Genomic DNA, 20,596 nt, shown 5'->3' with positions numbered 1-20,596 from the left:
AGAGAGAGAGAGAGAGAGAGAGAGAGAGAGAGAGAGAGAGAGAGAGAGAGAGAGGAGAGAGAGAAATTTATGCTTGGGTATCTATAGTTTGGAAGTGGAACTGTCTTGGAAAGATAAAACACCAATTTTCAGGTACAATCTGGAAAGTGTGGAGTAATATTTTAGGGAGGACATCATGGTAATACAACAGCATGCCATCCAGGTAGCTCTCGGAAATTTTGCAACTACATATAAAGATGACTGCTATGAAAACTCAGGAGGGACTCTCGGTCCTCTCCAGTGGGAAGGTGAGACATGAGCATGATCTGAAGGAAAGATCCTCCCAGGAGGTAAGACTAGGGATTGGAGGAAGTGCAGTTGAAAGTCAGGTGACTTGGTGACCCTGAGCATGTGTCACAGAATGCAACAGAAATGCTAGGACAGGCAGGGACCAGGTAAGAGCATGCCTTTTGGTATATTTTCCAAGATCTTAGACTTCATCTTAGAAGCAGAATAAAAATTTCAAGTTTCCAATGCAACAAGTTTAATTTATTTGGTGGGAATGCCTATAGCTCCTCTCCAGTACTGCTCTGAGACCTGCCCCTTCCTTCACCAACAGCAGGGCAAGGTATGGGCAGGTCTATGCTGTTCTCCAGCTGACCTGGACAGGGATTTGTACAGAGAGCTCAGAACACAATGAGGAACTGGGAAGGGACTTAAGGAGAAATGTGTAAGTCAACTGAGTAGTCCATTAAGGTAATAGCAAACACATCTGTGCTATCTCAACTGAACTGGCAACAGCTACCACAGGTAAAGTACACTAAACTTGAGCAGAGGCATGACAACAGAAAAGTAATTTGAATTTTTATGAGGAATTGTCCTTTGAATCAGAACCCTCTAAGCCAGGAAAGAAAATACAGATATAACGTCTTCCCAGGACATCTGCTCTTAGGCAGATAACCTCCCTTGTACCAGAGTATCAGCAAGTTGCTGGAGTTTACTAATCAGGTGCTGTTTAACATTCAGCTGAGACAAGGAGATGCATTCTCAGACATTTCAGGGATGGTGACTTTTATCAAGACATTGTTCTGCCCCAAGGTCTGGGAAAATGCCACGGCAAAGCTTTGGCCTCTAAACCCACAGAGGAGCATCCTGCACTGACGTTTTGCACTCCACTGTTCTGAGAAACTCCTTTCAATCGAAAAGCACAGGGCTCTTCTCCTGTGAAAAAATTCACAGCTCTTTATGTATACAGCAGGAATCCTTCCCTAACCCACAGCCTCTTGCTGCGGATTCCAGTTTCCTGTGGTCAGCCACAGTACAAAATTAGGTGAATACAGCACACAGTAATATATTTTGAAAGTTTGTTTACATAATGGGTATCACAATATGTTGTTGCCATGCTGCTAGTTTATTAGCTATTACTGTCAATTTCTAACACTGTCTTATTAATTAAACTCAACCACAGGTTACCATAGGGTCCCTGTAGGACAAGATATCATATATACTTTCAGGCACCCATTGAGGACCTAGAAATATAACTCCCATGGATAAGGAGAGAGCTATTATAAACTGTAGAAGTGTGAATTTTGCTTGCCTGTCCCATGGATAGGACCTCTCTGTTTCCAAACATCATGGTGTGTGTGTGTGTGTGTGTGTGTGTGTGTGTGTGTGTGTGTGTGTTTGTGTGTGTGTGTATTTGAATATGTTGCCTCAAACTTTCTATGAACAACACAGAAATACCTCACTTTTCATAGAGGTCTATAGAGGTCTAGATCGGAAGCTAGACATGCCCACTTTCTTCCTCAAGAAATAAAAAACCTCTCAACCCAACGAATGTAGTGCTATGATGGAAGGTACCAGCGAGACTGAACTTTTACAGAAGAGCAGGTTTGCTTTTATTCTGACAAACACTGAGGACGTCAGCAACATTTTAAAATCACTTTTCTCAGTAGAAAACCAGACCTGACTTCCAGACACTTCCCCCAGTCATTTGTTTGCAACTTTGCCCTCATTGCTTGTCACACTACTGACCTTTAAAATGAAGAGAACAGGAAGACTGGATGATCATAGAATGCACAAAACTTATCCCGCAGTAATTTAGACCTCGTTCATGCGGACAAACTTTTTTTTTTATTGTTTGCGAATTGATACCTGCATTTGTGTTTTGATCAAATCCATGCCCATCTCTCTTCTGATTCCTCCCATACTCTCCCCCCTCAATCACTTTCTCTTTATGTGCTCTATTTTAAACTACTAAGTTCCATTCTGTGCTGACAGGATGTCCTTTGGTACAAGGCCATCTAATGGAGCCTTTCAGGGACCACATCTCTCACCCCCCCCCCAAAAGAAAAGAGTCCTTCCCGAGTATCAGCCAGCAATTCCAATAGCTCCTAGGTCAGCAGTGGAACTTGATGGACCTCTCTCATTCATGCTAAGATTTTGGCTGTCTTGACTGTATGCAGGTCTTTTACATACAATCATGGTTGCTTTGAGTTCATGAATGTCCTGGCATTAACGTATCAGTAGGCACTGACTACCTCTAGCTCTTAAAATTCTATCCATCCCCTCTTCTGTGATGATCCCTGAGCCTTGAGGCAGGGGTGTCACATAAATGTCCCATTAAGAGCTGAGCATTCTATATTCTTTTATCCTGTACACACTGACCAGTTGAGCTTCTGTGTTAATTGCTATCTACTGCAAAAAAGAAACTTTTCTAATGAGAGACAGAGATGCACTATTTTATGGTTAGGAAGGTGAGTACTTAAAGAATTTATTACTATACTGACTTAGCAGAATAATAGTATTACACTTTCCCCTAAGGTCTACGATCTACATGGCCACAGGTTCTCTCTAGGGTCTATGACAGTTTTCTTTATTTTTCTATTGCTACGATAAGACACCATGACAGAGGCAACATAATGGGTATCACATATAAAATAAAGTATTAATTTGGCTTAGGGTTTCAGAGGATTAAGTGCACAATGGCAGATCAAAGGAACAGCTGAGAGCTTACATATTGATCCACAACCACAAAACAGAGAGAACAAACCCCAATATGACATAAATCTTTTAAATGTCAAGCCTACACCAAATAACTTACTTTTTCCAGCAAGGCCACTCCTTAGTCCTCCTTAAACAACCACCAGCTGGAGATCATGTATTCAAATATATGAGCACAGAAGGACAATTCTCATTCAAACCAACATAATAACACAGCCAGTTGTGGATTTTAGGCCCAGTTAAAGGTACTGGGCATGAATACCACCTTGTTTTAAATTTAAATTAAAGTTTATAAAACTCCAACTTGGCTTTATATCCAATCAGAAAGCTGTTGGTTACTACATAATACTTGCTCTACCAGTGCAAAAGTAGCCATATCTTACTAGGCCAGTGGTTATTGTAGTCCCCAGGTTTCACATATGTGTATAAGTATTTGTTACTTTTCTTCCTTGATAACATGTATAGGATGTTCTAGCTCTGTGAAACCTAGCCAGTGTGGATGAAGAAGCTTCCAGATACGTGCCAACTTGATTTCAACTTCATATTCTATGATTGAACTATGTGATGTCTGCAACAAAGCTCTTACCATAAAATTCTAAAGGGTAACAAAAACAATGTCAATATCTTATAATGCTTGGATGATTTTCTAAGGGACCCATTGACAAATCACCAGAAAATAATCTATGCCTGGCAACAGGCTTTTTTATTTGATAGCTTATGGTTTCTAGGAGAAGGAACATCCATCACTAGAGGGTAAAACCATTTAATCTCCTTTTATGTGTGTATATAATACATATGCATCTTACACATACACACACACACACACACACACACAAACAGGAGTTTTTCAGTAGTAGGTTTCTAGATGGCCTTTTCAAATGCCTTTAGTGTTACTGACCCTCCCTCATATGCCCTCCTGCTTCTCTACCCTTCGAAACTCCAAATCAGTTAACCCTTTCTAGTTGATTATTCTCCCACCCACCCTCCTTTCTACCTAAACTGCATTCTCATCCCTTTCCTTTAAATCTCCCCCTCACCCACTGTGGTCACTTACTAGTTTCCTGGTGTCTGTAGTTACTCCAATTTAACATACTGATCTAAATATTCAAAGCTACTATTCACATATGAAAGAGAATATGAAGTGTTTGTCTTTCTGAATCTGAATTACTTAGGTGAACATTTCTGGCTTTATTTACCTGAAATTTTCATGATTTCTTTTTTTACACATGAATAATAATAAATGTACCAAATTTTATTCTTCATCAGTTGCAAGACATCTAGGCTGTTTTTATTCCCTGACTATTGTGAATACAAGATCAATGAATACGGATGAGCTGGTATCTGTACAGTAGTAAGACATAGAGTCCTTTGGTTTTAAACCCAAGAGTTGTATAGCTGGATCACGTAGTAGATCTATTTTTCCATCTTTCTGGGAAACTTGCATGCTGGTTTCCACATTGGTTGTACCAGTTTGTACTTGCACTAACAGTGACTAAGTGTTTCTATTTCCTACATCCAGGGCAGCATTTGTTTGCATTTTCTTTGTTTTGTTGTTGTTGTTTTTTATTTTATCTCTAGATATTCTGCAGGCAGCACACTGAGAAAATATTTTTAAAGCAAGAAGGGAGTTGGAGAGTCCAGGCACTTGTCATCACTATAAACAAAAAGAAGTGAAGCAAGGAAATTTGACACGGTTTATCCAGTATCTTGATGGATACACACACCTTTAAAATTCTCCTTTCTTAATCACAAAGACTTTGAAATCTCATACCAATTGGAACGAAGGTAATTATATATCCTGCTACTGATAAAATGCAGTCCTGGACTTAAAAAACAGGAGAGACTTTGCATCGAAGGCACCAGAAAGGGGACAAGCCAATAAGCACCTTACCAAACAGAGCCTTGTGGAAAGAGTGCTGAAAGACTCCATAAAAAGAGAGCCAATAAATCAGGTTCCATCAATATTAAAACCTGCTTTGTGAAGGAATCTGCTGAGAGAGAGAACGAAGCCAAGCTACAGATCTGACAGACAATAAAGGACAAGTAAGGAGCTCTCAACCTCAGCAATAAAAAGGTAAAATAAAGCTTAACCATCCAACTTGTAAAAGAGGGAATAGCCTGGGTCTCTATTCCCATGAAGAGAGTATGCGGATGAAGTCTAAACATATCCAGCAAGCTCAGAACACTAGCCGAGAAACCAAACTCAAAACCTTAAGGATATGACAGGGACCACAGACCCACAGCTGGACATCTCTTAGTTTTGCTGTCATTCACTTCAAACTGTGACAAATACAGGAGACCTTGTCACATTATGTTAGCAACTCTGGCTTTAAAATTATTTAATATGAAACTCTAAATGCATAGATTATCATAGCATCTTTTATATTGGAATAACAAATGGCACTCACTTCCAATGTCCGGTCTCAGCTTTTTGTCATATTCTCTCAGCAATTTGTTGAGAATCAGTGTCACATCAGTGTCTTGTGATTTGGGTGCCAAGACCCACTTCTGGTTTGATGGAGAGTCTTCATTCTCATCCTCTTCCACCCTCCTGGACCTGTAGTTATAACACAGTGTGACACATGAATTGTAACAGCTCCAGAAGATTATTTAAATTTCCTCCTTCTAAGTGCTACTAAAATGTGTGGAAAATCCCCAGGATCTTCCACCTAGTCATGCATGTTACCTGTAAAACTAAAAGAAGTAAAATGAAAATTAGGAAACATTCCAATAGGAAGAATGCAATTCCTGTTCGCAGAACAGCCCAGCCCAAATTAAACCAGAGATAGGGCAATGGGTCAACTGATGCCAAATTGGCCAGCAGGAAATAAAAGTACTTTACCAACCTGTACAGGGTTGGTCTGAGCAGAGACAAGGAGAGGGAGGGGGAGAGGGAGGGAGAGGGGGAGGGGGAGGGGCAGGGGGAGGGGGAGGGAGAGGGGAGGGAAAGGGAGGAAAACAACCATGGGGTAGGTGGATTGTGAGTGCATGGCCATGGGACCAGGCAGGTGGAGTAGGAGCAGCCCAGGTGGAACATGGCAAGTGATATCTTGGGGACATTGATGAGGAAATAGACAAAATAGCATAGTGGGTTGATATTTGCCCAGCTCTAGTGCTTTAAGGCTTATAAATATAAAGGTTTTGTATCTTTTTGAATGAAATAAATGATCTAAGGTGGGGTACAAACCCCCAAATAATATTTACCACAACACCAACCTGTCAAAATCAGACACTCTTCAGAGTATTTGGTGGTGGTGTTTCTAAGTCCCACCACCAAGACTGTGGAAAGTGGGAGTAGCTTTTACAGAATGGCCTCATTGAAGACAGCTGACTCTGACTGTGCTTTCCATGTGGCCTGGACTTTGGGGAATAATTGTGTGGGCACTATGAGGTGGTTTGCTTTGCTGGCACTCAGTATGAGGGGTGGGTGGGGGCCGCCAAGAGATGTGTTAGTTGATGACTGCAAATGTCCTCTGGCAATTTACACCCCTTGATCACCAAAACTGGTTCATTTCTTTCTCAGCAGGGTCTAAGAATTAAGTATTTTCTAGTGTGTCTTCAAGCCTGTGAGCATTTTTGTGAATTCCAATGAGAGCCTGGACATCACTGACCTTCTGTCCCACTCTGCTAAGCACCAGTGCCCCCTCCACAGTGTGGTTCATGCCTTCAGGGGCTCTAATAAGGAGAAACCTCAAGCCAACAGCCAGTTTTCTCAGAGAATAAGACTTTCTGTGTCCCAGAACCTGGGGCTTGGACCGAAAAAGAGTTTCCTTCTACCTCAAAGCAATATTTCCTTGCAGGTGGGAACATTATAAGAGCTTAAGAAACAAAGCTCCTGTCCTAGTTTGTCTATGTGTGTGCCTTAATGTCACATCTCTAAAAAGAGGGTGCGAGTGAGCACACTGAGAGGGATTTGTCCTAACTGGATCCAGGCTCATTTCTATTCCGACTTCCAGACAGAAGCCACGCCAAGATGCTTGTCCTCAGGCATGTCACTTTTCTGAAGTTAACAAGAAAATCAGTTTTAAAGTCTAATCATTTTAAATCTCAGTCTTTTCTCTCACTTGGCTCTTCAGAGGCATATATAAACATATATAAACATATATAAACATATATGGACGTGTCAGCTCTTGCCTGCACCAGTCTCTTGTGTCAGTTAAAAAGCTATGGCCAGCAGGAGCAATAGTCCAGCAACCTAAACCCAAATCCATGCACTGCTGTCTCTTCTTTACTAAAAATTGTTCGCAGAACTCCCAGAAACACCAGAAACACACAAAATCTAAAGATACATATGTGTGTGAACACACATAAAATGATGCTCTGTTTACATATATTCACAAATGCTTCTAATCATTCCCACATGACTAATTCAACACAAGTGCTATGTAAATGGTTATTACAAGGTATTGGCTAGGGAATAAGGGCAAGAAAAAGTCTGTACACGCTCAGAACTATCTTCCTAATCAACAGCTGCTTGCAACTGTGAATGTGGAACTTGTGGACATGAAGAAACAGAATCCATGTGTGTGAGAGATCTTGATAATGAGCCTTGTAGAATAGCTTTTGCAATTAAACTTCTCCTAAACTGATCTCAAACTGAACACTATTTCATGAATACCCAACTGGCCAGAAGATTAAATTAAACCATCCACAAACTCCAAAACAGGTGTGGATTTTATCTAAGCTGAAATTCACCACCAAGAGGAATTTAGGATATTTGATACCTCCGTCACCCAATAAGGAGAATGCAGATCACTGCTTATAAAACCATACTTATACAAAGGATATTATGGAACTTTTAAATATTCAAGTATTTTACATAGAAGCTGTGTCAGGAATGTTAATTGCAAAGCAAAATAAAACAAGAATAGATAGCATGAATCACTTGGATGGCTGATAGCTATACAGTGCCTTTAGGGCCTAACAAATTATTCTGGAACAAAGACACTTGGGGACTGTGGAAATGGATAGCTAGGTAGATAGTCCCAGGGAAATGGAACCTACCAAGTCCCCGGCTACATGCCTTGCTCCTGCCCTCCCTCTCTTTTCTTCCTCTGCTCTCCCCTTCTCCTGCCCTCTACTCCACCACTGCAGATGCAGCAAGTGTGCGGATCCCTACCCCAACAGTCAATTGTGCACAGGCAACATATTCACTCCCGTGTTAACTACATATATGCCTATATTCCCGCACAGTTCCAGAAAAGCTGGTTAGTTCAAGGGCAGATATTATAAGGAGTCTCATTCTCCCTCTAGTGGTGAGAGGCGTTATCTGAAATTGCATAAGCTTCTTCCTCAGTGGCTAGGGCAGGTGGGAGTGCTGGGGATAAAGGCATAGAAAGCAAGCCTGTTTTCTATCTCTGCTCCATGAAACCCCAGCTCTGTAGCTAGTGCAGGATGCCTCAGTGGTCCTTTCTCCTCATCTTCCAACAATGTGCCACTCGCAGTCCAGAAGATGAGAAAATCCAACCTCACCTCAGGGGACCCACAAGAGGATGGATGAAATGGAATTTCCTTTCTCTTCAAAATTCTACATGGGGTTATATATAACCTTCTGAGCACTCTGTCGCTCAGATTGCTGGATCCTAAACAGCATCACTGCAATTAGCTTTTCCTTAAAAATAAAACAAAAACATGCTTACTCCCCAGACAGTATCTTTAATCCTTCTCTTCATCAGAATGACAGAGACAACATTCAAAGGAGTTTTCAGTATTAAAAAGAACTCCTGAACTTCCTAAATCAGTAACCATCGAAAGGAAGCACTGCATTTTCCTGTGTAACAAGCTCAGCCAGGAGTGTCAGGGAAACAACCCTGCTGTAGGCGGGCACCCCCGTTGCACAGCCATAGAGCATCCTGTCAGAACCTATCTACAAGGGATCCATACCAGCTAGGCATCTTGAATGCTAAAGAGAATCCCCTCAAAACTGACAATAGACTGAAAGATGGATGGGCTATTCAATTATCTTACATGTTTATAAAAACCCATTTAAAAAGAAAACTCTTCAAAAGTGAGACATAAAGCAATAAATCCAAAGTGAGTTCTTTAAAAACTGATTGGCAGTCATGATTACCAAGACTTAAAACTCAACAGAGAAAATATTAACATTAGTATGTGCACCTCGGCTGGAAAAGAAAGATGAGGAATCTCAGGGGATTTTTGTGTCTTTGGGAATCTTCAGAAACCAGAATGCTCCATTTTCTCTGGGAGCATATATAATGATGAAGGAAAGTGGCAGCTTTCCTTCCAGAACTGCAACTATAAATCTAAATAACTGATTAAAGCCTGAACTGTAAGCTAGGTTTTTGAGTTAGTGGCTATAGCAAGGGACTTGGTGATGCGTCTGCAGCTTTATTGATGCTTCTGGTGGCGTCTGCCTCTAAACTAAGATCCCTCCATGCACAATCTCCTTCAAAACACACTTTCCACTGCACTTCTTAACTCCCTCCCTGGAGGGAAGAAACTTTGGTGGAGAGGTCTCAGGATCCTCTGCTCCCTGAGTGACTGTTCAAGTCTCCAGCGTCCATTCAGCAAGAACAAGTCCAGGTCGATGGGGAGGGACTTTCTTCCTTAGGGTAAGGACCTTGGTTAGCTGGAGTAAGAATTTGGGGAGCCCTCCCTCATAGTTTTGGGAAGAGTTATTAGGGTGGCTTCCTAGTTCTGATATTTAACAAATATGAATGAAAATGAAAGCCAGTGAGAGCGATAGGACCTGTGACTCTCAGGGATAGCTGCTTTCTAATTTGCTTTCTAAGTCAGGAAATTGAAAAAATGTCAAAAGCAAGCGTGTTCTGCGAATGGGGTGTCCTCCAATTCCTAGGGTGACAGTAGGGAAAGCAGCCAAGGATTTCCAAAGCTCAGGGTGGTCTGCAGGCTCTAACCAGAGCACCAGTCTGGGAGATGGAATTAAACCATGTCAGCACCTCTAGTTGTGTTTATGGCAACAGGCTTTAACCCTTCTGGTGCCACTGCCCTTCTTATGAGTTCTCGTTTGTCTACGGGGTGCATCTTCTGTTAGCTGACTGGTGTTGCCTTGGGGTATTCAAAGTGAGGTAATTTCTTACAGCTTCAAGAAGGAGCTTCCGTGCTAACTGCAACATGATTCTTTTATAGAGACAGGGGTGCTTGTGCGTGGTGTAGGACCTAGGGGAGAAGCAGGGCTCTTCCTGCCCCAGCCCCCTCCACTTTCCTTCCAATTACCTCTTCTATAATCTATATAGGGTGGTTGGGAAAACAGAATTCCTGGGTCTGGAGGTTTCTTTTCAGTGATGGAACAGATGAAGTGTTAACCAATGTATGCCAGAAAGCCCTTGGATAACTGATGGGGAGAAAGATAAGGCCACTGCTTCATCATTTCGGTTTCCCAAGTCCCTTGAAACCATCACATCTTAAAAATCACCCAAACAGTCGCCACGCAAACCGGGTTGCAGAGGGCTGTGGCGGCCCTGGAGATAGGGTCTGGTTCTGGGGGAGACCTACAGGTGAGGTGCGGGAACCTTCCCTCTCCTGCAGCCCAGTGGACGGCGCGCACCTGGGACTAGCGGCCGGCAGACGGCGCCCCCCGCCGCCCTCCCGCCCCCGCCGGCCTCGGGGAAACGCCTGGGAGCCACTTACCGAGCATGCAAGCCCGAGAACAGGCAGAGGAGAAGCAGCAGCTTTGCAGCCATGGCTCTCCGGGCGCGGGTCCGAGGCCTCTGCGGGGCTCAGTCTCCACTCGTTCCGGGGACTAGTAGGCTACTACGGGTTGCAGCGCCCCGGGTTCTGTGGACCAGAAGGGACAGGTGTCTGCTCCGAGCGCCGCGCCCCCGACGGTCCGGCTCTGCGGGGCGCACAGGAGCTGGGGTGCGTCCGCTCTCGGGAGCGATCAGCGCTGGGAAGGGGGGGCAGCAGGTGGCCAGGCGCCCTCCTCCCTCAGCCCGAGCCCGCGAGGCCGCCCACCTCCCGGGCCGGCTCGGGGGGTCTGCTCTGGGGGAGCTGTGAGCGGGGCTGGAGGTCGCGGCTGTCTCAGTGGTGCCCACCAGCCGCGGCGGGGAGGAGTTTCCCCAATTAACGCGCTTGGCAACGCCAGGCGAAGGCAGAGAGGTTTGAATGGACTCGGAGTTGGGAGGTTGGGAAGGGGGCGGGGCTGGGGGTGGGAAGGAGAGCTTGGGGATCCCGCAGGGAGGCGCAGAAGGGGCCTGGGGACTGGCCCGTGTCATCGATGGAGTCATGGGCACTGGTAGTTTTACTGCAGCGCACCCACCCTGTTGCCCCCAGTGCCGCGTGCCTTCTCTTAGGGACGCCATTGCAAGTAAGTGAGATGGTTTGCCAAAAGGCTATCTTCTCTAGGGTGGTGCTTGCTTACCTGAACTCCCCCTGGTGCTCATAACTGTGGCTTGCTGGGGAAGTCCCAAGAATGTCCCCTTTTCTCAGAGAAGAGAGACTAACACATTACCAGTAATTAGTACAAGTGAGCCAGAGAGAAGGCTCCAGAGCCAGAAAGCAAGGAACCCTCTGTTGGGTGGGATTGACGTTATTTTCATGTTCCAAACTGAAAATTGCCTGTTTTTTATTTGTATGATCATTTAGAAAGCTAATCTCTTGACATGCAAGTATTAACTTAAACACAAATAGGAATTTTACTTCCATAATTAAAAAACATTCTTAGAAATACATTTTCAACTACTATTCATAGAAGCACGACAATTTCGCTAATACTGGATGCTGTAAAGTACTACCCTTGCAGCCAATTCGCCACCATCATTATAAGTAGCTATGCCTGCTTGCAGGAATCCATCAGGTTCGGGCCTGTGGATTGCTGGCTTTCTTTCAGAGAAGGAGGTGTTGGGAAGGTCATTGGATTCTCACTTGACATCCAGTCATTTCTCCCAGTAGTTTGTTTGCAATTTTACCCCCATTGCCAAGTGTCTAGGGGAAGGAGGTACTAGAATATACAGGTTTGGCAAAACTAGAGAAAGGAGATGAAGCCATTAACTATGTTAAGTGAAGTTGTTTTGTGATCACCCAAGATCCTGTCAGAAACTTTTTACCTCTGTAGGTGAGGCCAATAAACCCCAGGTCAACAAATTGAATTGTGTAGGAGTTTTTGTTGTTAGGGTCCAGGAGGAGGGTGTTGACAATGTTTCTATCTCCCCAAAAGAAGGAATTTTAGCAACACTGACAGTAAGCTTTTTCATGAAATAGAGAGAGAAGCAGGTTGAAGCTCTTGGGAATTACCTCCATTGTCTCCAGATTCTCAGGTAAGAATTGTGAGCCAGCAAGAGGCTGGAGACTGTTCTTGATAACAGTATTGCTTTTAATTAAGGATTGTGTTGTCTTGGTTAACATCAGGCCACTGCCTTCTTCCTGCCTCACCCAGCTCTCCCCAGTCAGGGCATTTTCTATCACCCTTCTTTACCTGCACTTCTGTAAGTCTGAATGCCTATGTTCTGTGGAGATTCCTAACAGCCATCACCTTTCTTCCTTCTTCAAGTTTCTACCAAACTCTCCTTCATCTCTAATTTCTGTGCCATACAAGGAAACCCTTCAAAATCTAGTCAAAGGGTGGTGCAAAATTATCTTGAGTCTCTATACAAATGCAATCATATCTTAAATTTCCACTCCAAGAACTGGTTTCTAGGATCCCTGGGGATGCTAAATCTGTCATTTAAAAAATGTATTAAGATTTTCATAGACCTCCAGTATGGTTTAAGCCATCTACAGATAATTTTTAATGCATACTATGTATAAATGCCATGTATGTAGTTGTTATGATTGTTTAAAGAATAAGATAAATGCCTGTCTGGTAGTGATATACTTTTTAAAGACAATATTTTTTACTCAAGTTTGTTTGAACCCAAGGATGCAGAATTCACAGGAGAGCCACCTACATGTCATCACCACCTAAGCTTTGAAAATATTCTACAAGAAAACTAAAGGTTAATGTAGCAGTCCCTTCATGCTTCCATTTTTGACATAGTTACAGGAACATAGGTGAAATAATGTCAGGCATGGTTCCATGGGAGCCAAGAATCAGTGTGGCTGAATCATTCAAATTCTCACAGCATAATTCTACTGCTCAAGTACAGAAAAGTCCCAGGAGGTTAAATACCACCCCTAAGGGTAAGATCCTGGTACTCACTCTTAGTCACTGTGTCCACTGTCTCTTGGAACATGAACCAGGGCAGACACACTTGGCTTCTTCCTGTGATGCTGTATTTTCGTCATATTTTTTTATTATTTTCAGAACATGAGTTGTTTACAATCTATTATACAGTAAAGACAGACTGACATTTGGATGGCTTTGTAAAATGTCAGCATAATGAGAGGTGTCCTGGGATTATATGTGTCTGTATTTATCACAGCCTGTTAGTGGAATAGATGTGAGACCTTTATACAGCCCCATGCTGGTGGAGTTTATTCTTTTTCTTTCCTGCATAGGTTTGATGTGCTATTATTATGAATGAGTGAGACCTGACCCCTTCTGAAGTTTGAAATGCTTTGCTCCACTTATTGGACACAATGGGCCAGCTTTACAGAGCTGAATATTTTACTGTAGAAAGCCTCCATAATGCAGTCTGGGGAAAAAAATTATTTTATGCTAAATGAGTCAGGAGGGATGTGGTATTCAAAGCAAGCTTTCTGAACATAAGTATGAAAGCAAAATGCAAGGTCAAGAATCTTTACAGCACTGGCTGTTAGCCTTTGATTTTCTTCCTTCACCTAAACTGACCAGGCTGGGGTGCTTAACTGAGCACACACACACTGCACTGCATACCCTTGCTGCTCGCCAGCCTTTCCATCTTCAGCACCTGAGAAACTTAACAGCTCCTTTTGGGTGAGCAAAATTCACTTTCCTTTTCCTCTGTAGGAAAATAAACGGGTGGGAGATGGGAATGGGGCGACGGTGGCAATGCAAAAAGAAATTCTGAAAAAAACAAGGTACTTCATCCTAAGACCTAGGGCTTGTGAGTCAATCTACAAACCTTGAGAACTAACAGTGCACTTGTTCAGACAGCTACAATGCTTGGGGGAAGACCTGGAGGTCTGATGCAGTTTGTGAGCTCAGCTACAGCTCCTCTAGGCAGAAGGTGGGAACGCCTGTGAAGCAGAAGCTGGCTGCCTTAGCTTGGAGATCCTCTTGTGGTTTCTTGGAGAAATACCTCTCAGGATTCCCTCTGCAGCCTCACTTCGCCTCCTACCAGCGCCAGCGGTACAGTACATTCCGGGTACCTAAACCACATCATCTGCTCATCTTTGCTTTGTGGCTTTCTGAGGTTTTAGTTTCAAACAAAACCTCTCTTGCTGTAAAAGTATTCTAAATTGTATCGTGATGTTTCATGCTTTGTTAACAAATGTTCAACTCAATCAAAAACTACTAGTGAAGATAAGATTCATATCAGAAATGCACTAATCTTTATAGCATGGTTCTGAGGCCTTTGAACTCATATTTACACTGTAAGAATAAAAGTACTATCTGCCCACCATCTACATAACAATTTCAGAATCTACCATCCCAGTGCCTAAGCTCCAAAGACTAACCACTATTCAATCTGCCACAAGGGACTGACTTTCTATCTTTTGCACTTGACATTGTACAACCAGAAAACATGTTCTAAATAACCTTTCATCTTATGAATTGTGCTCATTCTGTTGAAGTCATGATTTTTATCCTTATATATACTACTAGTTGACAATTAAGAGTATTCTATCCTTTATTTACAAGGATAAAGGACATTCCTGTATCTGACCTCTAGTTGCAAATACATGCTAATTTTTCTTGCTTGTTTGACTCAAACAAAATCTCTAAGTCATAAAGGCATTAATTTAATGGTAATTAAATTTTTTTTCACCTAAAACGCATAAACAATGTGTCCCTGGACCACCACTTTGTGTCAGCTTTTAAGAAATGTAACCTTGCTATTCTTATTTTTATAATTATAACTTTTATTGAAAATATTTTTTCATACTATGCATTCTGATTATAGTTCTCCTCTCCCAATTCATCTCCCAGATCCTTGCCACCCTCCCAATGGTCCAAATCCACATCCTTTATTCTCTCTCTCATTAGAATACAAACAGGCATCTAAAAATAACAAAATGAAAACAAACAAGAATAGGACTAAGCAAACAAATGGAGGGAGGAGCCAAAAGAAAAACACAAGAAATACTTATAGGCACAGAGACACATACTTTCTCACACATGGAAATCTTTAAAATACAAAATAATGAATGGATTGATGGGTGGGTGGATGGATGGAGAAAATAAAGTACAAAGTTAAACATTAGGCAGAGGTCAGGGAATCCCATGGAAGATGGAAAGAAGGATTGTAGGAGCCAGAGAGGTCAAGGACATCACAAGAACACAGTCCACTGATCCACTAGGCAGGGCTCATAGGAGCTCATAGAGACTGAAGTAACAATGAGAGGGCCTACATGGGTCTGCCCTAGGTACTTTGCATATATGTTATAGTTGATTAGCTGTGGAGGGTATCTTTGATTCTTGCTTGTAATTGGGACCTCCTTCTTCCTACTGGGTGGCCTTGTCCAGCCTGGATATAAGGGTGCATGCCTAGTCTTATTGGAACTTGTTATGCTTGGTTGTTACCCTAGGAAGCCTACTCTTTTCTGAAGGGAAACAAAGGGCAGTTGTGGTAGACACACTGGGAGGAGAGAAAGGAGGGGATACTGTGGCCAGGATGTATTGTACAAGAGAAGAATTTTTTTTTAAAAAGAGGTACATTTACACAAAGGAATATTACTACGCTGTTTAAAAAATGAAATTGTGAAATTACAGGTAAATGGGTGGAGCTAGGAAATAATCATCCTAAGTAAAGTGACACGGACCCCAAAAGACAAATGTAATATGTGTTCGCTTATATGTCGATGTTAGCTTTTAAGTCTTCAATGAGCAGGCTACAATCTCTATAACCACAGCGGTTAGCAACAGAGTAAGGGAGTAGACAGCGTGAAGGATCTTCCAAGGAAGAAAAAATAGAATGGGTAGCTATAAATCTCCTAAAGAATGGGTGGAAAGAGTCCTGGGGAAAGAGGATCAAACATGGAAGGATAGGGAAGAGGTGGGGAAGGGAGGAAGTTACAAAAAGTGACAGCTGAAACAAGGGTCTCCTTCAGCAGTTGAAAGGAAATCAATACAATAGAAACTTCTTTTTTTTTATTGGATATTTTATTTACATTTCATATTGAAACTTCTTATATAAATACAAACATGAAAGAAATCTAAATCCAATCCCCAAATGATACAGGGAGACAAGGACTCAACTAAACATCTCCCATCACCAAATGAAAACTCCAGTTCTGGAAATGGATTACATATAATTGAGTTGTTGGCTGAAAGAGGACCATGGAAATCCCTAAACAACTCAGGGTATAGTCAAGGCTATTTGTTACCCACCACTAATTGATAGTAAAATTTTATTTATTGCTGAGGACAGTACCTGCATATCTCCCTGAACATGGAACAGGTCAGCTGGTGTCTAACTAGAGCCTTCACCCCTACTGATTAGTGTTCAGGCTACTAGAAGATACTCTGCACAATATCAAAGGAGAAAGGATAAAAATCAGCCAGGCTACAAGCATTTTCTTCTACAATGGTCACATGCCTGTAAGATATACTGGCACAATAGTAGAACGAAGCTTGTAAGAATAGCCAACTACAATCTAATTGGAATTTGGGCCCAGATGAGATGGCATCTTTCCGTGACACAGCTCAAGTGGCCAAGAATCTGAGACAAGATAGGCCATGGACCTAGGGGTAAACCAAATATTACTTTTTTACTAAAGGAATGTAAAAATAAAATGACTCCAAATGACATTTCTTCTATACTCACCAATTAGTCTATGGATCAGGTCTCATCAGAGAAGCTTCCTCCTTCAGTAGATGGGAACAAATACAGAGAGCCACAACTGGACCAAGTGCAGAGTAGGCAAGACCTTGTAATACTCAGCCTTAAATAGGATGTCTCCCTCAAATCCATCCCTTCAGGGCTCAATGAACTCTTCTCAGAAGAAGAGAAGACAGACAGTAAGAGCCAAATGGAACAGAGGACACCAAGGAAATAAGACCAGCTACACGCAACAGAGCTGACTAATGTATGGCCTCAAAAGAAATTTGGCAGCATCCACAGGGCCTGCACAGGTCTAAGCCAGATGTTTTCCCAGGGCTGAGAGAAGTAGACACAAAGTCCCATCACTAAGCCAGATGCTATCTCTAAGTGTCCCATAAAAAGAAAAATAAATGTTCTCCAAAGAAGTCTCACTAAGTAGATACAGTATTCTTAAGAACAAGCTCTACACCCAGCAGTGGATGGCCAACATTAAATGAGCTTATTGCCATTTTGGAAGTTCTTTGTCACATAAAAAATGGTATTTTTTTCCTTTCATTCCTTATAATATATAGGTCTTATATATCATGTTTTCTGGTTTTGTTTTTGTGGTGTTTCTGTATGTGCAAGGGTGTAAGTCTTTGTATCCATATGTGGTTTTTGTGCTTTTTCTTTGGCTCTTTTCTTCTGATTGTTCTGTACTACTCCTATTTATTTTTACTTTATTCTTATTCTTTAAATGTCATTAGGTTTCTTTCTTTTTTTAATTTTAGATTTATTGATTTTATTTATATGAGTACACTGTAGCTGTCTGTAGGATCGTGAAAGACAGCCTGATTTCTGGTTGAGTTAGGTTTGGAACCCATGTGACCCAGCAGGTGATCCCACAGGGTTTTCTGCAGGGGATAGTAGGCATTCAGCCATGCTCCCAGACTCTAGGCTCCTGACAGGAGGCTACAGACTTCCATAGATCTGTGCCTTTCAGTCACCTAGGAGAACGCTTCTAGTCCCTCCACACATAAAGGGCATGACTACAAGCCACAGAGCCTCAAGACAAATCTCCATATTAATGAGATACCAAAGGCCAGAGGCCATAGGGGTGTGGCCAATCTAACAGTCCTTCCCAGACCCTCCTCTTTGCAAAAGGTATTTAACTTCAGACCTACCCTGAGGAAACTGGCGTATAGTTTTCATCTATTTTCCACCATGACAATAAACATCTTAAGACCATGGACTGTTTCCCTTCCTCAATAGATATCCTCTTGCAGTAGGGAACAGTGGAGCAGGTCTTCATCCACAGAGCTGCCACCTAATCTCCATGGAGACCACCAACCCAACCCAAACAGGCATGCCAAGCCAGCCATGACCCAGCCAGCGACCAAGAACTCTCATCCCCTCAGGACACTGCTGGAGCTCATCTCTCCCCCTCTCCTCTTCTACTGTGGGCCAATCTAGCCCATATGCCCCTACTTCATTCTAGGCCCTTCCACACATCCCCAGCAATGTCTGCGAGCCCAAGAGCCTAAGAACCAGCCAGTCCCCAGTTGCCTTTAGGCCTGGAGATCCCCAAGCCAAAAGTTCCAGCTCCTCACAGGACCTCAGACTATGCTCCTAGACCATAGCCTAATGTCTGCCCTGCACCAGCATGGAGTGAGCACAGTCAAATTCCCATCCCTCTGTCCCCATGAGAGACAGATGTGGGATCCATACATCAACCCACACACACTACAGCCAAACAACTCTCTTCAGACACACCAGAAGACAGCATTGGATTTCATTACAGATGGTCATGAGCCACCATGAGGTTTCTGGGAATCAAACTCAGGATCTCTGGAAGAGCATTCACTGTTCTTAACTGCTGAGCCATCTCTCCAGCTCTCATCATTAGTTTTCTAATGAGAGAGAGAAAGAGGGTGTGCCTATGGGTCATGAGGAAGTGAGGATGTTCTGGGAGAAGGTAGGGGAGAAGAAAATATAATCAGAATATATTGTATGATAAAAGCTATTTTCCATTAAAAAATATGACCACCGCAAAAACAAAACAAAAACAAAAAAAGGTTAAAGATAGTGGAAACAAGAAGGCAAGGAACAACTCTCTGGGATGTGTTAGCATTACTTGTTACTTCTCATGCAGCGTGGGGCATAACACTGGTATTACAAAGTATAGCTGCATAATCTAGCACTACTGTCTAAAGTCTCTAAACAGCCACTGTGGCTTCAGAACCAGAATTAGATCTTGTTTATGAGTTATTCTTCATGGAAACAAAGCTTAGAGATAATTTTTAATCAAAAGAATTAAAAGGAAGCCCGAAGGATCCTGGGAAGTCTTTCACTGTGGGATGAAGGAGGGACACAATCAAAATTGAAGGCCATCTTAGCCAGCTAGGTTGTGGCTGTCATGTGACAATATATAGGAATTTCAAGTCATCATAGCTTATGCCCTAAATATGTACATTTTTGTTTGTTGTATCTAAATAAAGTGTGGAAATGCTTTTAGATTAAAAATAGAGGACAAAAAAAATTTCTAAATCTATAGAAAGACAGCTTGATGAGGCTCTTGTCTAAATTTTAGATAACATCAGAATAAAAATAAATAATGACAATTCTGAATTTAAATGCACTAGATTAAAACAATAAAGCACAAGTCTAAACTGCAGATAATAACAGAGATGAGGGAAAGTACCTCCCAATTATAACATAACTTACTAATAAATACTAAGTAGCATTTGAGCTAGAAGATCGCTGTTGTACAGCCAGCTGCAACGATTGCTATTGCATAAAACTAAAGTAGTTAAGTGCTCTCAAATAATTTCCCCAAAGAACAGTTAACATTTAAAAGAATAAAAGAGTAGCCGTATAGTGGAGAAAGCTGGCAGACTGCAGCTTAATGCAAAGATCAATGTAACCCAGAAGGACATATTTAGCAGTAGGCAGCACTAAGAAAAACAGTGCTGTCCAAAAATACATAGCCTGGACCCCTGAGATCTCTCAGACACTACCCAGGCAGCATACACAAGCTGGTCTGAGGCTCCTGGATACATATACAGTAGACAACTGCCAGGTCTGACCTGGTGGGGGAAGACATGCCTAACCCTGGAGAGATTTGAGGTTCCAGGGAGTGGGAAAACCTGGTGAGAGTGGGGGGCACATCCTCTTGGAGGAGGAGGAATGGGATGAGGAACTGTGGGAGGGCAGCAATGACTGGACTGTGAAACAATTAATTTTAAAAAGGACACACTTCTTCCATTTAAGTTGATGCATTGCAGACATTTGTTAGAGTGATGCAAAGCTGAGCAAAATACAAGGCAAATTAGCTGAAGGAAGCAGTTTACCAAGCTTGTACTAAAGAGACACTTAAATAATCACAAAAGAGGCCTGGACAGTAGTGAACACCTTTAATCCCAGCACCCCAGAGCAGAGGCAGGCAGAGCTCTGTGAGTTCAAGGCCAATATGATCTACATAGGGAGTTCTAGGCCAGCTATGTCTATATAATAGGGCTCATTTTCAAAATCAAGTTTGCAAGATAACCACGAATGCAAAGGCAAGCCAGTATATTTAAAGGTGTGCAAAGTCTCACATGACTGATCTCATAGAAGAAAACAATCTAGCTTCTTGCATAAATCTGAAGAGCATTTGATGAAATCAAAACCACAGGGAAATAGCAGAATGGATAACATTTTAACAGGCAGTAAAGTCACATTTTGGCAGATTAGTAACTGCCTTCTTAGTGGAACCCTAAAAGCCAGAAGAGCTGGAGACAATGAACCCCAAGTTCTGAAAGACCACTGATGCC

At 42.3% G+C, this 20,596-nt stretch overlaps 1 protein-coding gene across 1 annotated transcript in view; it reads right to left on the bottom strand.

The window, feature by feature from the left end:
* Positions 1-10,767, bottom strand: part of Gabrg3 (gamma-aminobutyric acid type A receptor gamma3 subunit) — a 599,312-nt gene extending 588,545 nt beyond the window's left edge. The window contains exons 1-2 of the mRNA XM_028785688.1: positions 10,594-10,767; positions 5,391-5,539 (exon numbers count right to left, since the gene is read on the bottom strand). Coding sequence (XP_028641521.1) covers positions 5,391-5,539; positions 10,594-10,646 — 202 coding nt within the window. The 5' untranslated portion in view covers positions 10,647-10,767. The remainder of the gene's footprint in view (positions 1-5,390; positions 5,540-10,593) is intronic.
* Between the last annotated feature and the right edge of the window lie 9,829 nt (positions 10,768-20,596).

The sequence above is a fragment of the Grammomys surdaster genome, unplaced genomic scaffold, assembly GCF_004785775.1.
Source record: "Grammomys surdaster isolate TR1022 unplaced genomic scaffold, NIH_TR_1.0 125319, whole genome shotgun sequence".
Taxonomy (NCBI): domain Eukaryota; kingdom Metazoa; phylum Chordata; class Mammalia; order Rodentia; family Muridae; genus Grammomys; species Grammomys surdaster.
This window is presented reverse-complemented; position numbering and strand designations above follow the sequence as displayed.